Genomic DNA, 18,897 nt, shown 5'->3' with positions numbered 1-18,897 from the left:
TTCACCTTGACGAACTAGCATTTTGCTAACCTCATTTGGTACATGGAAATAAAATCAAGTAAGAATGAAATGAAATTTATGTGGAAATGTAATGCTCATTTACATCCTCGTGTCTGGGTGTCGTTAGAGAATAAAGTGAGAATGTCAATCTTAGTAATATTTTTAATATATGTAATTAATAATCAAAATATATTTCCTATGGATTTTTAATATTTTCACTCCCATTTAAGTGAGGAATATGCTCGTTTCCCTACCAACTTCATAGGCATGCACATTCCACAAAAGGTACAAATGAAGAAAAAGTAAAAATGCACAATCTAACTTTCAAAACGATGTTGTGTATGATGAATATGAATGAGAAGTGAGAATAAACAATTTATTTTCGAGCGTACCACCGTAGAAACGTAAAGAGTTCTCGTATCTTTGTTGCTTTCATGTGACAACATTACTCTAACTTGGAGAGACAAGTTTTTTTTGTTTATTTTTATCTCCCAACAAGTGACAATCAAGTTAGATGACCCAACATTTTTTTTTTTTTGGTTATTTCTCTCTCCCAGTAAGAGACAAGCAAGTTAGATGACCCAAGCCCACTCTTCAAAGAAACTAAGTCCAGGTGGCGCGCTTAGCCCATGGAGTCAAGTTGTGAGGTTGCGTTTGGACTCAACTTCCCAGAAATTCCAACGAACCCCCAACAAACATTTCTTGAAAATTTCTCCTCCCTCTCGTTTCGCACCACCAGCACGTAACGAATTCCCCGGTCAAATTTCCTCTCTAATTATTATTATTTTTATATTTCTTAAAATTATCACATTCTTGACCCCGCATGCGACCTTTTTCCCTCAAAACTTGCGTGCCGCTTAAAGCCTCTCAATCCTCTCTCCTGACCCCCAAAAGCCGTCGCGCTCTCAGTTGAGCGACTTCTGGTAAAAACCCTAACCTCGTCTTAATTTTTTTTTAATATTTTTCTTTTGCTTGGTTGATTGTTGATTGATAGAGCTCCGGAGTCGATTTTTTGCTGGGTAATTATGAATTTATTATGTGTTACTGGCTTGATCGGTTCTTTTTGGGGTATGATTGGTTCTTGAAATGAGAAATTTAGAAATTATGTTGTTTCTTTGAATTTTTCCCTACTGACAGAGCGATGCATGATGATTAAGTTGCCTATTTTCTCTGTTAATTGTATTTGTGTTGGATAGTTGGTGCTAAAATCGATCTAAGTAATTTTTTTTTTGTTTGTTTTGGGTGGGTGGGTGGTGTTGTGTGTGATGAGTTTCTAGCAGTTGGAGCAACTTCATTCTAGGCTTGTTTGGGTGATAGTATGGTTGACTTCAGAGCTGCTACTAGTCAATGGCTTTGATGGGAAAAATTTCTTGTTAACAGAACTAGGATTCTCTTAGGTTTACAGAGTTATGGTTGCAGAGTGAGGAAACAATGAGATATAAAGCTAAGGGACAAATTTTCAAAACCATCCGGTTTTGAAATTTATTCCCAAAAAAAAGACCCTTTTCAACTTTAATTACAAAAACAGACCCAGTTGGATGGGTTTTGAAATTTATTCCCAAAAAAAAGACCCTTTTCAACTTTAATTACAAAAACAGACCCAGTTGGATGAAACTGGGTCTGTTTTTGAATTTTTGAAAAAAAAAAATTCAAACTTCACGGGAGTTGAACTCCCGTGAAGTTTTTTCTCATAACAAAACTACACGGGAGTTGAACTCCCGTGAAGTTTGAAATTTTTTTTTTCCAAAAACAGACCCAGTTTCATCCAACTGGGTCTGTTTTTTAATTAAAGTTGAAATAGGTCGTTTTTTATAAATAAATTTTAAAAAGGGATGGTTTTGAAAATTTGTCCTAAAGCTAAGAGCATATGTAACAGGACTTGGTTTAGGAGAAATTTGTAGAGAACAGAAGCGTCAATGAGATTAGGAACTGATCTAACTCGTGTGAACATATGTAACTGTAGAGGTCGACTGTTATTTACCATTATAACCATCAGAGGTATTCTTTACTATTTGGGCTCATGATAGTACGAATCCTCGGTCATGATTCGCTTTAAGGAATGATATGGTGACTACTAGGATGACTGCCATATGTCAACTCAATGATGAATTAACAAACAATGAAATAAATTTATTTTCAATATAAATACTTGTGAAACAGTAAAACAGCATCCAATGCGCATGCTAGCGTGGCAACATCTGTCACTTCCTTGATGGTTTATTATGATTTTACTTTTAGATTTCACATTATCTAAATAATTATGCCATTGAGATTTACATATTTACACACTTGTTGGCTAATTTCCGCCCAATTGATGAACTTAAGTAATCTTGTTACATTTGATATTTAATTGGAGATATTGATGTGATTTTGTCACTCTATACTTTTTTTTCTTTGTAGTCAAATATTATTTTGTATATTGATGTGCACTATCAATCTTGCTGGATCCCACCCCCCCCCCAAACATGTCTTTCCTTCCCCAAATTTATGCCCAATTAAACGACACAATTGCTTATTCATGTTTTAACTTTTATGTATCTAACTTGAGACCTGGCCGTGCTTGTCTATTTCACAAATACAGATAAGATACTAAATGTGCACACAATGTTATATATCTTCAGGATAAATATTAGCGTGTGCTTTCGGGATGACAAAATTTAATAACATTGTTATGAATAAGAAATTAAGATATTTATTTGTTTCTTTATCACAGAAAACTAATGGTTCATGTATAATGCAAATATTGTATATGTATAAATCCATAAAAAATTAATAAATTATTCATCAACTAAGTTGCATGGAAACGGGCACGGGTACTCGTACGGGTGCGGGTACGGGACACGACAAAACTGTAAAATGTAGGGTACGGGGAACGACTATATATATATATATATATATTGAATTAATACTGTACATAAGTTAAAAAAATTTCCCCTTCATGTGTCATTAGAATTAAAATTCCGATCACATTTTTGAGTTTCTTTTATCATATTGATTATCGTGAATTGTAAACTACTCATTTTTTTTACTAGAATCTAAACGACCCATTAACTATATAGTTTTAAACTTGGGTATGGACTGAAACGAATCCGACTCGTATCTCATTAGTTTCAAAAGACGGATGTGAAGTGTAAGCTCTACGTCCAGGAAGTCTTTGACAAGTGTTTTAAATTAACACATATATTGTATAATTGAGTACATGTTTAATAAATGCATGCATATATTCAAGAAGTGTCCATGAAGTTTGGGTACGGGAAAGTGTCGGGTACATGTCCGATACGGGTACGGCTTCATTATAGAAGTACCCGGGTAACATAGTGCATCAACATGAGAGAAGTTAAAAGTCAAATGCAATAACTTTAATAAAACATGCATGTCAGGTGCTAATACATTCTGCATTCCGTAAGCCAGCAAAAGCGGATGTGAAAATCTGATTTAAGCATTGAATTTTCTGCCATTGTAGCTTTGAAAAATTGGAGCTGTATTTGTGTCCATGTTTATCTGTGCTTGAGAGTAGAGACACATCTAATATTAGTCTACAGTTTCCAGACTTAGCGCATCAAGTTTGTGCTTATATCATTTCATTTCCGTTCTTTTATTAGCTTTTTTCTTTGCTGGAAAACCTTGCTTGGTTGTTGCTCGGTCATAAGTAAAACTTTTTTGCTTGTGCTAATGAGGTTTGTTTTACATTGTAAATTAAGCCAGAATATTCAACTGTCTGATCTGGTTTTATATGAGATAACAGAAATGATTACTCTGTATCCTGTGCTTCCAGGTGGATGGTTGATTTAAAAGAAAGATAGAAAAGGAAGACAGATACTAAAGGCGTCGGAGAAGTAAAAATGGGTGGTTGTTGTTCTTCATCAAAAGGAGCTGACACAGATAGAACGCCTGCTTACCATTATGTGTGTAGATCCTCTCCTTTTTCCATTATCATTTCATAAATGATTACTTTGTATCTCTGAAGGAAGATATACGAAATTTATTATGCTAGCATTTTACACATTCAATCAATGAGTTTCTTTAGTTTGTCATATGAAGACCTTTTCCGCTGATGACTTCTCTTGTTTTTTGGGGAAGTTATAAGGTTTTTGCATGCACTATATCTTCTCTATGATGACTGTTAGGTGATGACTGATATATCACTAATCAGTGATCAGCCTTCTCTCAACCGCTACCCCCAAAAAACAAAAAAAAAAAGAAAAGAAAAAAAAAAGGAAAAAAAACCATCACGCCAGCACCACCTCAAAACAAGCACAACCAATTTAGATTAAGTTTCAGAAGCCCAGTTTGCACTGAGCTCATTGGCTATTCGTTTTAGCTGAGGCAACAACTCGAACTTCCTACCGCAAGATGAAGGAACAAGATATGGTAGCCTCCACCTTCCGCACTCGCATCTGTGAAGGATCTGGGGTCTTTTTTTTTCTATCTCATCCTACTTAGGTGCTTTCTTATGTCCACCTTTCTCTGTCTCATTAGCTGTTGCACCAAACTGGGATGTTATTGCACTTAATTTTGTTCGTATTTCCTCTGGTTAGTGCCTTTGACTGTGGAAATCTGGGGGAAATATCACTGGATGGCTGATGCTGAAGCCTAAAGGAATAGCATGAGACTGAAGGAATTCATTGTATTACGTACAACATCATGGCTGAGGATATGATTTTTGTATACAGATGGGACCGCTTATTTTTCTGCATAATCCATATTCTTCGAAATAATTGGATCCTCCAATGGGTTAATCTAAGAGTTGATCAAGGACAACATTGAAATGCGTATGGTGGTATATGAGGTTGTTTGCACTTGGCTAATTGTAGTTATTTTCTGTTATGCCAGATAATTCATGCATTCTGTTCACATATTTCATCCTTGCGCACTTTTTCTTTAGTTTATTGTATCTACATTTGTTAATGGCAACTATATAACGACTAGTAATTAGAAATAAGCTGCATGATATAGTTAGAGTCCTGTCATGATGGAACTAAAACAGAAGCCTTGACCCAGAGTCTCCTTGGAATAATAAATAGTATACAAAGCTTATTCATAATTTATGAATTTATATGTTGGCGAAAGCAATTATCGGTTGAATGATTCTACAGCAGTACCCAATAGTTAAGAGATTATGTAACACCCAAGATTCTGTTTATGTTGAATCAATTCGTAATTCAAGAAATACAGAAATAGGCATGGTACCAGCTTTTCTTCCGAAAATACATGGGATCAATTTCTCTTTTCTACATCATCCCCTGGGGTTTTGCTTAGAGCGGTGTGACTTTCTGAAACTTTGGATGTATCTGTTGAATGTGAAAGCTTAAAACCTCCGATTTAGATAAATGAACAACTTCTGTGTTTCTTTGTGCTGCTCAAGTTTTAATTCAGAACTTTAAGGTAACTCCCTTTGAGAGGGTGCAGTAGTAATACTAAAGCAGGTAGCCTAGTGACCGGGTTGTCTAGAAGTGTAAATTTAAGTTATAGAGCATACTTGTGTAGAATTGTTGTCTGATGCAATGATGTGGCATTAACAGATCTGTTCACAATTATGTAAGTGAATGCATCTGATAATCTTTGATGTTCCAATCAGGCCCTATCTGGTAAAACATTTTGAAAATGCAGCAGTATGAATGAAGCTTCCCCTTTCATGTTTTTAATAGCTCAAAAACCTTAAGTTGATTTTTTTTTCAATTGCAGCTACCTTGTGTTCTTTGAGTTAGTTCATAGGACATTCTTACTGATGTTCTTGTTTGATCATTATTATTGTTCGCATAAGACTCAGAAGAAGACAAAGGATAGAGAGTTGAAAAGAACGAGAATTTCTGAAAGTTTCTGTAATTGATTCAGTTGTATATGACATGCAGGATATCATATAAGAAGGTGTTATTTACTTATCTATATATAGTAATTTGTAGTAGGTATAGCATCACTAATTGTTGCTAAGTATTGCAGCTTGCAGTACTATCTAGTTGTGACATTGATTAATATATCCTGCAATAATTTGGATGTTTGGTTATTGTCCGAGGTCGCCTTGTAAGAATAGGCTCTTTTGGCTGGCTCCAGTATCGTTTCAGGATACTGTTCTGATGAATGATTCACTGGCTACACATGACCACTGCACTCCTGAAGATCAAGCTGATAGAATGTAGCTTCGTAGGCCACAACGCTCATCAACCAATCTAAGCATTATGTTATGTCGTAGACATGGGAAAGTCTTTATGCACAAAAAGATTTCCTTCAATGAGGGTAACATACTAAGTCCGTTAACGTGACAACAAACGTTTATTCCAAATACAAAATTGGAGGCATCTACATGAATCATTTCCAGTTTTGTGTTATTCAGGGCCATCTATTAATTTGACAGTTAGCTTATAGCTGCCAAAGTCTATGTTCCTTTAAGCATGTTCAACTTCCTTGCTCGAATCATAATCCTATCACTGTTAATTGGTGCACTGAATGTGTTTCTTGCAGTAAATACAAAAGGGTGCTGTAAATAATGATTAATGAGGATTCAACTTTGTGAAACTAGATACTTTGATTTTATGTGAAACAAATCTACGCTCTAGTTGATTGGTTGTGGGCCAGATGTGCACTGAACAATCTTTGAATACCTCAAGGGTACGGTAGTTTCTTGCAGTTCTCAGGTTTTGGTTTAGTTTCGTGGTTGGGAGTGATTGTCTTTTGGAAGCATGTTATGGGCTTAGTGTTCTCATTAAGAAACATAGAACGGATAAGAAATCTGTCATGTGTATGAACCAGAGTGGGACTATGTTCCAATTGACTTTGTGTCTTAGAATATCCTGATAGTTGCCCAAAAATTCTAGTTGGCTTGAGTACTTTTGTTTCATCTATATATGGTTTAGGAAAAATTATTTTGAATTTGCTAATAATAGTCTTGTATAAAGGCGAGTTAGTACTGAAGCAACATTCAATCAGTGCAAAGAATAAGCATGGGGCATTTAGAGTAAAGACATTACTGATACTAAAGATGTAGCACCTGAGATACCTAAAAGCAGTTAAATGCCTTCATGCTTCTAATTCATGAACTGTTATGATTTTTGGAGAAATTGAGACATTATTATCTTCTCAGCCACGTAAGGCCAGATTCTTGCTAGGTCATGGTATAAAGATTCTGAAGAACAACAACTCTTTAGCAGCTTTGGCTACTCTATTACATAAGTCTGCCTAATCTGGAATTTTTTGAAATCAACTTAGATTTAACTTATTTTCCTCAAAGAAAAGAACTTAGATTTCACTTAATATTTTGTGGTTACACTGAGATTCTGAAGAACAGTATACAATATTTGGCGGCTTTGATACTCGATTACTTATTATGTCTGCTTAATTAATAGAAAACAACTTAGATCTAACTTATTTTCCTGTGAGAAAAGAAATTAGAGTATCTTTTAATTTATGATTAATCACACATCTTTAGTTTTCACAGTTTGGATGGTCCACTGTATGTTATGCTAATGTTGGTATGGGCTCCTATCTTGGCATTTAAGCTGCAGCCACATGCGTGTTTGATCGGCCATAGAGTTAAGATCGATACAGTTGATAATGGACTGACAATATAAAAGAGATTGAATTCAACGGATACAGGTAATCCTGGACACTAACCAAGTCTAAGTCTATTCAAAGTATACCTTTTTACAGAAAGATGTGATTTGTCGGTTTGCTTGTAGCATTTATAATGTTATATTCTGAGTATACTCCTGAGTAATATTCTCAATCTACACTAGGAATCATGTCAAGTCACATGTTCTAATATTGGTTTATTGCCAGAATTTATCTTGTGGAAACGTTTATATTTAGCTGATCTTTGTATGTTGCCCTTGGTATCGTTCTTATTTCATATATCTTGTTTCTTGCATTCCTTTCTTTTTAAACTAAAATCCGATGTATACGTCCTTTACAAGCATGGTTAATGCTTTTGCAGTGTCCACAAACACTGGAGGAAAGAGGACCTGTGTCAGTCACCAATGTCACATCTTCTGCAGTCCCTTCTGGACCACTTTTTGAAAGGAATCTGGATTCTTCAGTTCCTGATGCTTACAGAGCACCTCCTATGCCAGTGCCTTATGACGGATGTTTGGAATGTTCTCATGCGTTGCCCGGAAAATTTGCAGACCTTATGAAGTCTGGTCACATGCAACCAGCAGACTCTGCATCGATAGGAGAAGCAGTTGTCATGGATGGGAATCTGAAAGATTCTGAGTACAAGATAAAGGTAGTTGGCGAGGAAGACAACCTTAAGGCAAAGGAAGATGAACCTTCAAAGTTGAGCAAATCTGATGGCTTGGCTACAGAGGAAGAGGATGTTTGTCCCACTTGTCTTGAAGGTAATGCTATGGCTCACATTCATAAGCACAATGCTTTTTTACTTACCACATTTGCAGCAATAACACTTAATTGCATGCCAAGATCAAGGCCTTTTGTTTAGACTAGTTAATTTGCACGTGCATAAGGCATGTGATATAAGAAATAGAAACTACAATAGTGTAGTTTCCAAAAAAAGTTATAAAAAGTTAATTTCTATTAAAGACATCTTTGCAAAAAAAATTTTTTTTTCTAATTTTATGGGAGCAAGAGTTGTGGGTAAACTTAGCAAAATAGTATTTCCTTAGTTATGCTATAAACCTGAGAAAATTATGAGGACACATTAAAGCTTGCATGCCTAGATGATGCATGCACCCTGAAGAAATGTAACTAGTACAGTTGGTTAGGCCACCAATTGTAAAGGGGGGGACTGGGGGAGTGCAACTTCAAGAAAATGGAAGGAAAGAACAAAAAATGACTCCTCTCTTAAATAGGGAGAGGCTAGCAATTATCCACTTTGCTTACTGATCAGAAAAGAAACACTTGGTTTGTGGCATATTCATATGAAGATCATATTTTACATCAAGTTCATGTATGCATGCTATGAAGATCATCTTTTACATTAAATTGATGTATGCATGCTTTGTTTAATATGGTATTCTATTGTCTTAAACCCTAATTTATATTAAATTAGTCCTAAGCTATGTTACATGGGTACTTTTATCATGAAGTTGTACTTGTACCTGACATGTATCGGACGCTCCTTGGACACTTCTATCATGTATCGCACCCATATCGGACACTGACACTTCTTGAATATACACATACATTTAGTAAACATGTATCCACTTATATAATATATGTTTTAATTTAGAGCACTCTTAATACACTTCTTGGACGGTAATCCTAGTCTTCATGTTCAATTCCTGAAACATATTGGATGGTTCATTGCAATCCATACTCAGTTCAAAAAATATGATTTTAAAGGTTGTTTGGGTATCTTGTTCAAAACCACTATTTTTCCAATTTATAATCCACATAATAAAAGAACATAAAAAATGTCATGGGAATTTTAATTTCAATAACTTCTGAGTGAAAAAATATATCGATCTTATTTATTATAAATTTCAATATATGTGTATAGTTGTATACTACCTTTTACAAATTTGCCGTGGCTCGTACTTGCACCCACACTTGTACCAGTACCCGTACCCATGACCACGCAACACAGCTCCTAGGTTTTGTGGAGAGTCTTCTTAAATGTTGTGGTCTCGGAGCACTGTTATACCTTGTTGTTGATATTGATCTGCAAAAATCTGTTAAAATCTAACTAACTTCAAATAATGAACTGATAATCCCAAGTAGAAGCCAGCATGCTCCTTGTTTCTGTAACAGCCTGAGATTAAGCTGCTAGTTTGATTGCTGAATCTATACTTTGGATTAAGCTGTGTTCCCATGATGATACCTCTAAGACCACCTTTTGTTCATGATTTTCCTTGCCTTCAGGTATATCGCTTTGGTTTCTTGGTAGATGTCAATAATGTTGTCAGAATGAATGGTTTAGGTGTTCCTTAATTACTTCGCTTAACATTATGTGATGTGTCTCTTGAAGTGGTGAGTAGTTACATAAAATGAATCTGGAAATTGGTAATAGAGGATTACATGCATACAGCTTTCTGAGCTGTGTTTTGGTGTTTCTAATTTTTAAATTTGCATTTCCCGCCATTTTCTCGAGTAATTTGTAGCTGTTTGGTGTTTGTTAGAATTCAAATATGGCTTAGAAATACGTATAATTTTGTTGCTAGTAAGAAACGAAATCATGGAATATCGAAATCTATACATTATTTTAGATCTTTTCAATTCCACAATTTTGGGAATCCTGGAATTCCTCAACCCATTCAAAGTTATTTACCTGAGTTTGTTGTGCTTGTTTTAAGCATCAAGCTAACATAGATATCAATTTTATTTGTTTATTGTTGTTTATCGTTCTTACTTATATTTGTGTGAACATCCATACGGACATGATAGAGAATGGAGAGAGTATCCAAGAACACAGCCTTGGTGCTCCAGGGCAGGTAAGGGTAGCAAAAGATTGCACCTCTCCTGACTGAGAGCACCACTATGTGCTTTGGGATCAACGGATAGTTTCTCCTTCCTGATCGGTTATATTGCTTATCAGTTAAAAAGAAAAAGAAAGGTTATACTCCTTAGAATTGAAAGGAGGAATTGATTCTGAATTGTACAAATGCCTGATGATTCTAATGGCTTCTCTTTTCAATGATATCACAGAGTATGATTCAGAGAACCCACGGATTATCACGAAGTGTGGTCATCATTTTCACTTGTCATGTATTCTTGAATGGATGGAGAGAAGCGACACCTGTGCAATATGTGACAAGGTATGCGAAGCCAGGATATGCACTTCTTTTACTATCCACTTAAGTTAAATTGTAGATTTTTTCCCCCTCATAGTTAGCTTTCGTTACTTATTTTAGTTATTAGTAAGGTGCTAAGTTACATGGAACGGGTGCAGATATGGGTACGGGACAAGGCAAATCTGTGAAATATAGCATACGGAGACACGACCACACGTATATATCAAAATTAGTGATTTGTATGAGATCATTATTGTTTCTCAGTTCATGTGCTATTTGAATTTAAATTCCTACCATATTTTTAAATTTCTTTTGTTTTGTTGATTATTATAAATTGAAACTACTCGTTTTTTAAGTAGAAACTCAAACCACGCTTTAGATCGTAGTTTTTAACTTTTGGATATGGGCTGAAACAACCAAGCCCATATATATTAACGAGTTTCAAGAAATGGACACGAAGTATAAGGATACAAGTCCAAAAAGTATATGACAAGTATTTTAAATTAAAATAAATATCATGTAATTGAGTATATGTTTGGGTAAATGTATGCATATATCCAAGGAGCGTCCGTGGAGTTTGGGTATGGGTGAGTGTTTGGTACATGTCAGGCACGAATGCGGCTTCATGATAGTAATGCCCCGGTTATGTAAGTAAGGTGAGAGGAATCGGTAGAGTCTATCATGTTAGACCCTAGAGGGGGGGTGATTAGGGTCTTATGCTAATCTAATCCGATTAAATGCCAATTAAAAACTAATTAACAAGTTATCCTAGCAAGTATGAAATATCACAAGATATATGAGCTAGGATAAGCAATGTAAACAATGAGATATATCCTATATGATAAAATATATGCAAGGATATATAAACAACACAAGGGTAAATAATCTAAACAAGATAGTGGATGATATAGATAATGAGCTAATGACAATGGCGATATAAGATATGAACATAAATATGAATGAACGCCAAAGCACACTCAAACAAGCAATATGATCACGGAGTTCGGACCTTCCGTCCTACGTCTCCGCTCCCCACTCCCGGGGAGAAATCCACTATCACGACCGGGTTTTCTACGCTCACCCGAATAACGTTTACAACCACACAGTGTCGGTTTTCAACGCTCACCGAACAACGTCACTCCTCACAATCGGTTTTCTAGTTCACCGAAAACTTTCACCCCACACTCGGTTTCTAGCTCACCGAAAACCTCACAACACACTCGGTTTCTAGCTCACCGAAAACCTAACAATCTCACAATGTAACAAATATAATTTGTTCTCTAATATGGATGAGAACACAATTAAAGCACAACTCAAAGTTACAATCTCTCACCACCCAACTATACTATGTATGTAAATACTAAAAGCTCAATGTGGGTGTGTGTAACAATGAGTAAAATCAAAATCAAACTAAACTCAAATATAAAATCTAGCTTAAGAATAATGATAATCAAACAAGTATATAAATGTAAAGCTAGAGTTTGAGTTTAGAAAACTTCTCAATTTGATAACAAGAGATGGAGGGATGATAGTTGGAAGCTCAAACTTCAATAGATAATCTCCTCAAGCTCTTGTGGAATTTGATTCACAAAATCGAAACACTCAAATGCTTAAAAGCTTATCAACACACTTTAAACAAACTTAAACCCTTGATTAAAACTCTCTTAAACTTGTTTTAAAACTCTCTTGGTTCTTTTTGAAAAGACATCAGCAATGGGGTATATATACCCACTCAAAGCTCAGCAAAAACACCCAAAACAAAATGACCAAAAACCCCAGCAAACAACTCAGAGAAAGAGCCGTTAAAAAGCAACGGCTATATTGTCAGTCGACCGAAATTTTTGTCGGTCGACCGGCAGAGAGCAAAAGCACGAAGAAGAGTTCTGGACCTTCGTCGGTCGACCGGTGCGGTCGACCGATGGAGTTTTTCGGTCGACCGGACCGGTCGACCGACAGACAAAACAGTTTTGAAAGCTGTATATCTGATTTTGAAACACTGTTTAAAAATAGCAAACAAATTCCAAAAAATGTAAAACTTTGGGGAATGATTGTAGACATTATAATAAACATGCTACATCGACTGGTTATCAGAAAGGACTTCCCAAATGAAAAATATCATCATTTTACAAAATAGTCCAAAACATGAAAATATGAGATACTTGAATTTTGATGTTTTGACATAAACCAACTTTTGAAACTATGTGAAATGTTTTTATAGACTTAGTAAAACATGTATAAACTGATATTGAAGTCTATAAACTAAGAATACAATATTTTCACAAATACAATAGAAAATGAAACCTATGAGTATGTATATGAAAGTATATTTGTTTCATATCTATGTAGATAAACCAAATCACAATAATAAATATGAAACATGTAATTTCATATTTATAAACATGAAAACCAAAACTTGTGTTGTATATATATGTGATTACATATATATACAAGGAAACTAATAAAATGTGTGTGTATAGATAATTGAGCTTAGAGTATATAACACACATAATATAAATCCTAAACTATGTTACCCAAGCAATCTTGATCTTCAACGAAGCTCTATCTTGGTAATCTTGCGGATGAAGCTTGAACTTGGATCTTGAACTTTGAATAGCAAGGCTTCACCGTCATTCCGCCAACCTCCATTGGATATCATCGTTGAAGCTCTATTCCATCCATCCTCCAACGACGTTGTTTGCCTAGAATAAATACGAAAACACAAACACTAGACAAACAACATTAGAAGTAAATTGTTTGTTAAACATCATCAAAATAAGAAGGTCAACATATCAATGGTATATTGAAGTATTTAACATGTCCCAGGGGAATACGTTGAATATGGCCATTGTTCCCAGGCACGATATGAAACGCCCTTTCTAATCAAATAATGTATGCTTCTAAAGATCCCAATGACAAGCTGCCTGCTTAATCATATCATACTCCATTTAAAAGTACGAGTTCGGGAAAATCTTTCTATGGTCAATATTACCCTTGACTATCTAAATATTTTATTTAAATTTTAATTTATTATAATCATAATTATATCATATCCTAATCCTATGTAAACTGCTTACAGGTTAATAATTTAAAGATTAATAAGCTATAATATAAGAAGATTGCAAAAAACCCTAAAAGTTTCAAAAATTGCACAAAACACCCTTAAAAGTACAAAATTACACAAAACATCCAGACGTTTCAAAACTTAAAACAACAAACATGAAACCCTTAATATTTTAAAAACTATAAAAACACCCTCAAAAGTTCAAATAATAACAAAGCACTATGAAATTCTGAAATTTTAAAACTTGCGAACAACAAAGACGAATTTAAGGAATTACTATCATACACTAAAAAACTAAAATTTGTAAAAAATAACCTCAAAGTTATAAATATTCCGAAAAACTCCTTTGAAAATTAAAAAACACAGAAAACCTAAAATGTAATAACTTATAACCAATACATATCAAATCTCAAAATTATATGAGTTCGGAAAAATCTTTCCATGGTCAATATTATCCTTGACTATTTGAATATTTTATTTAAATTTAATTTATTATGATCATAATTATATCCTATCCTAATCCTACGTGAACTACTTACAAGTCAATAATTTAAAAATTAATAAACTATAATATATGAAGATTACAAAAAACCCTAAAAAGTTTCAAAATTTTCACAAAACACCCTTAAAAGTATAAAATTACACAAAACATCCAGACATTTCAAAACTTAAAATAACAAACATGAAACCCTTAATATTTTAAAAACTATAAAAACACCCTCAAAAGTTCAAATAATAAAAAAGCACTATGAAATTCTAAAATTTTAAAACTTGCGAACAACAAAGACGAATTCAAGAAATTACTATTAAACATTAAAAAACTAAAATTTATAAAAAAATAACCTCAAAGTTATAAAAATTCTGAAAAACACCTTCGAAAATTAAAAAACGCACAAAACCCTAAAATTTAATAACTTATAACCAATACATATCAAATCTCAAAATTATCAATAGACCGCTAAAAATTTAAATTTACAATAAACAATCTAAAGTTTTAATAATTACAAAAAATACCCTCAAAATTCAGAGTTGCAAGAAATATTCTAACATTAAAAAACTTACTACCAACACATGAAACATGAAAATTACAAGTACTCAACTTAAAATTAAAATTTTTAAAAAACACTCTTAAAGTTTTAAAATTTGCAAAACACCCTTAAAAATTCAAAATCACAAAAAAGCGACTAAAATTTCAAAATATAGCAAAAAGAAGAGTAGTTGTTTGATATTCTTTCATTAAGATATGTAAATTTTACTTTTAATTTAAGATTTTATTATCCTTTTTTGGCATCTAAAAGTAGTCTAATTTTATCAAAAATATAAAGGTGGAGAATGATTTATAACGTCTCAATAAAAAATAAAACAGAAGGAATGAAATGTACTATTTTCTGAATATTTTATAGAATAGGTTTTTTTGGAGTAAATTAGGAATTTTTGGAAGGGATTTTCATAAACATTTTTTGTACTTTTATATGTTTATGTGGATATTTTCATTATATAAAAGTATACTAGATTTAGTATTAATCTTTATTTTATAATTTTTTCAAAGTCTATCAAGGATTTGGAACAAACTCCATATTATATTTTGTTTTACTTTAGCCCACTTTTAACCTATCATCTTGTCTTATGAGCTTTAATTATTCATTTTCCTTCTAGAACGCTATTTTTTGAAATATTTTTTACTTTTACAATGCTATATTTTCTCAGATCAAGCTTGATTTCATGTTGGTCTCAACACATGATAATTCAAATTGATTTCGGATTACATTTATTTGCTGTCAATTCAATTATCAATATAAAAATTTAAATTGGGTGTAGTTCATTTAAACGAATATTAAAGAAAATAAATAATCACAATACTAAATTTTAGAGATATAAGTAAGCAAAAACCATCAAAGTGGAACCGAGGAACAAGTTTTAGTAAGGAAATAAACCAAATATACTTAATCATGATATTTGACCACGTGCATAAAACCTAGTGCTAATATAAATCGAACAGATTGTCATGGATTCCATCTCTCTCCTTCCCAACTATCTGTTGATTGCTCTCTTCTGAATGTGCTTTTCTCACTTCATGTTTCATGTTTTTCATTGTGCAGATCATGATGTTTGATGTTTGACATTGGTAGCGAATAGTAGTATTATGAGCTTAAAAGAATCATCATCTTGTTTCTCCTTCTGTGAATCAAGCCAGCCTATTTCAAGGCACAATGGTACCTGGTGTCTTTGTGGCAATTCCTCAAGCCAATCTCATGTATAAAATTCTTTTAAAAGGTCTACGTATAGGCCAGGGGGTACAAGAGTCAGAGATTAAATGTGACGGTTCTTTCATTATCTTTTCATTTTTTTGTAGGTAATGGGGGGCAACATATGTCAACCTTAATTCTTGCAAGCCTGGTTTCATCTTGCATCTGTACAGTTTCATTTATTATTTGTTCATGTACATAATAAAGAGTGCTTTTCGTTGATTAGGCTTTTGGGTGTACATACATGGGCTGCATATGGCATTGTTTTCTGTACTCCCTGTTCTGTTGATCTGGATGTTGCTCGTGACTTGTGGCTGTAGGTTGGAACGACACATCCTAGGTACATGCGACCATATTTATGAAATATATTAACATCAAATAGATCATAAATGAGGTCATGCGAGCTGCGTGTTTGGGTTTTGGTTTCAGAAATCAATCTACTATGAATTAGTACGAGTGCTTGCTGTCATTGTATCATAAATTTTGTTATGGGGGTTAGATTTGAGAAAATCGATTCAGAGAGGGAGTAAAGCTCCTATAGATGTGCTTGTTGTCATTGTATCATAAATATGGAACCAAGGGAGGGGACATGTGAGTTGTCCCCCTCCTATTGTACAATGAGCTGATCATACCAGCTCATTATGCAATAGAAGGGGGACATCTCATCTATCCCCTCTAATGGTATCATATTTTGGATCCATGTAGCAGCACTTGGAACACTTGTTCACCAAACTTTTTATTCTTTCATTATGATTTGAGATTTGTGCTATACATCAATACTATTTTTGAGATTTGTGCATGTATCACATGCTAGCATAAATCTTAATGTAAACTAATGGACAAAAAAGTTGGTGGACAAAAAGCTCATATCCACTTAGGGGTTGTTTGTTTGCCTGAAAAAAGAGGGAAATCAAAGAATAGGAAACTTATTTCTAAGAAAAATTGTTTTGAGATTGTTTGGTTGGCTGAAAAAAGAAGGAAATCAAAGAATGAGAGATGAGTTGTCATATTATTATTGGATGATGTGGGTGATTTTTTAAGAAAATTTGTTTTGAGGTTGTTTGGTTGGCTAAAAGAAAATTATAAGAAACTTATTTCCTGTAATAGGTTCTTTTGTTGTGTTTGGTTTATTCTTGAGTGATGTTGTAGATAAAAAATAATATTTTATTAGATGTGGTGGATGAGTTGTTGGATGAAAATAATATTTTATTAGATGTGGTGGATGTGGTGGATGAGTTGTTGGATGAAAATAATATTTTATTAGATGTGGTGGATGTGGTGGATGAGTTGTTGGATGAAAATAATATTTTATTAGATATAGTGGATGAGTTGTTTGATAAAAATAATATTTTATTAGATGTTGTTGGATTTTATGGATGGAAACGGATGAAATTGTACTTTTTGAGTTTTCTTTGTTTTCATTTCTATTTCTTGGTTTTTTAGGAAATAACCAAACAGGCCCTTAGGAGATGATATAAGATAAATTGTGTGATGAAAATAATATTTTATTGGATGATGTGAGTTTTAAGGATGAAAATAGATAAAAATAATATTTTATTGATTTCCATATACCTTTTTCTTTTCTTGATTTTTAGGAAACCAAGCAAACAGCCCTTAAGTTTGTAGGATCTTCACCCTTCATAGAGGACTACCAACTACTAGTGTCATTGGAGAAGTAAATGAGCACCACTACAAATACCTTTTTGATTGAACACAAGGGGGCATCTGCATCAAAAAAAAAAAAAAATTCCCCAAGTAGTTATTAAACAAGATCTTTGCAAACTAATAAAAGAATCTTCAATGACTTCATAAATCATTTTAGTAACTCTCTGGATAATCAGATGTTATTGAAAACATTTTAGTAACTCTGTGGATAATCAGATGTTATTGAAAACATTTTAGTAACTCTGTGGATAATTAGATGTTATTGAAAAGTACAGTTAAAGAATTTGAGGTTAAATATGATTATATCAGGTATTGTCCTCTACTCGCACTATAATCCCATTGCAAATATATTAATAATGCTTATATGAATTAATAAGCAAAAACAGTATTTAAATTAGCAATTACCCATTTTAGATTACTATTAGTTCATCCTTGTATGATTTTCTACGGGTAGTCCTTTCCATGTTCTTTTTCCAGTAGTAAATAATGCATAAAAAGTTTCGATATTGGAACCTACTGATCCATAAATGTTAAAATGAAGCTCGTCTAAACTTTTCAAAAAATTGAATTTTCACAAAATTACTCCATCATCTGCTACTGCTTTTCTGGATGGCTACGTTACTTTTTCTTTTCATCTTTCTCATCACTTCTCTTTCCTCTTTTTCTTTCATCTTTCTCCTAATTCCAAAAAGAAAGCATAGAGTACCACAGAAGGATAAAATAAGGGGTTTTTTTTGGGTACAAGCTCTTGAGATCTTTTATATTTGAAATTAGAGCATCTCCAAGAGTGATCTTAGATTTTTCCTATATTTGAGGAGCAAATCTCTCATCCTAAAAAATAGGGAGCCAAATAAGAAAAAAGATGCTCCAACAATGCGCCAATAAAGAAATAAATGCTCCAACAATGCTCCCCAAATGGCTCTCTATCTCGTGTCCTAGACTAAATATAGGGAGCAGGAGGGGAAAAAATTGCTCCAACAATGCTCCACATGTTGAGACTAAATATAGGGAGTTACTTTGTTATCCTTGATTTGGAATACCAAATCATATTCCTTATATTTAGTCTCTAACATATGGAGCCTGTTGGAGCAACTTTTCTCCCTCATACTCCCTATATTTAGTCTAGGACATGAGATATGGAGGATGTTAGAGATGCTATTAGTACCCTAAATTTTTTATATTTTGGTTGAGTTCCCAAATCTTTATGTGCTTCGCAATATTTCATATTTTACATGTTGATCCT

General features: G+C 33.6%; 1 protein-coding gene across 3 annotated transcripts; it reads left to right on the top strand.

The window, feature by feature from the left end:
• Positions 723-16,214, top strand: LOC109837540 (probable E3 ubiquitin-protein ligase RHB1A). Of its 3 annotated transcripts, XM_020405833.1 has the most exons (6): positions 3,785-3,905; positions 4,322-4,443; positions 4,539-4,789; positions 7,928-8,330; positions 10,597-10,706; positions 15,843-16,214. In XM_020405833.1, exons 3-6 carry the CDS (start codon positions 4,769-4,771, stop codon positions 15,861-15,863), a joined length of 555 nt encoding a protein of 184 aa, XP_020261422.1. In that variant the 5' UTR covers positions 3,785-3,905; positions 4,322-4,443; positions 4,539-4,768; the 3' UTR covers positions 15,864-16,214. The 3 variants fall into 3 exon arrangements, with proteins under 3 accessions (XP_020261421.1, XP_020261423.1, XP_020261422.1); XM_020405832.1 differs by lacking the exons at positions 4,322-4,443; positions 4,539-4,789 and adding an exon at positions 723-923 and having other exon boundaries at positions 3,776-3,905; XM_020405834.1 differs by lacking the exon at positions 4,322-4,443 and having other exon boundaries at positions 3,779-3,905.

The sequence above is a fragment of the Asparagus officinalis genome, chromosome 4, assembly GCF_001876935.1.
Source record: "Asparagus officinalis chromosome 4, Aspof.V1, whole genome shotgun sequence".
In the NCBI taxonomy this organism is placed as follows: domain Eukaryota; kingdom Viridiplantae; phylum Streptophyta; class Magnoliopsida; order Asparagales; family Asparagaceae; genus Asparagus; species Asparagus officinalis.
This window is presented reverse-complemented; position numbering and strand designations above follow the sequence as displayed.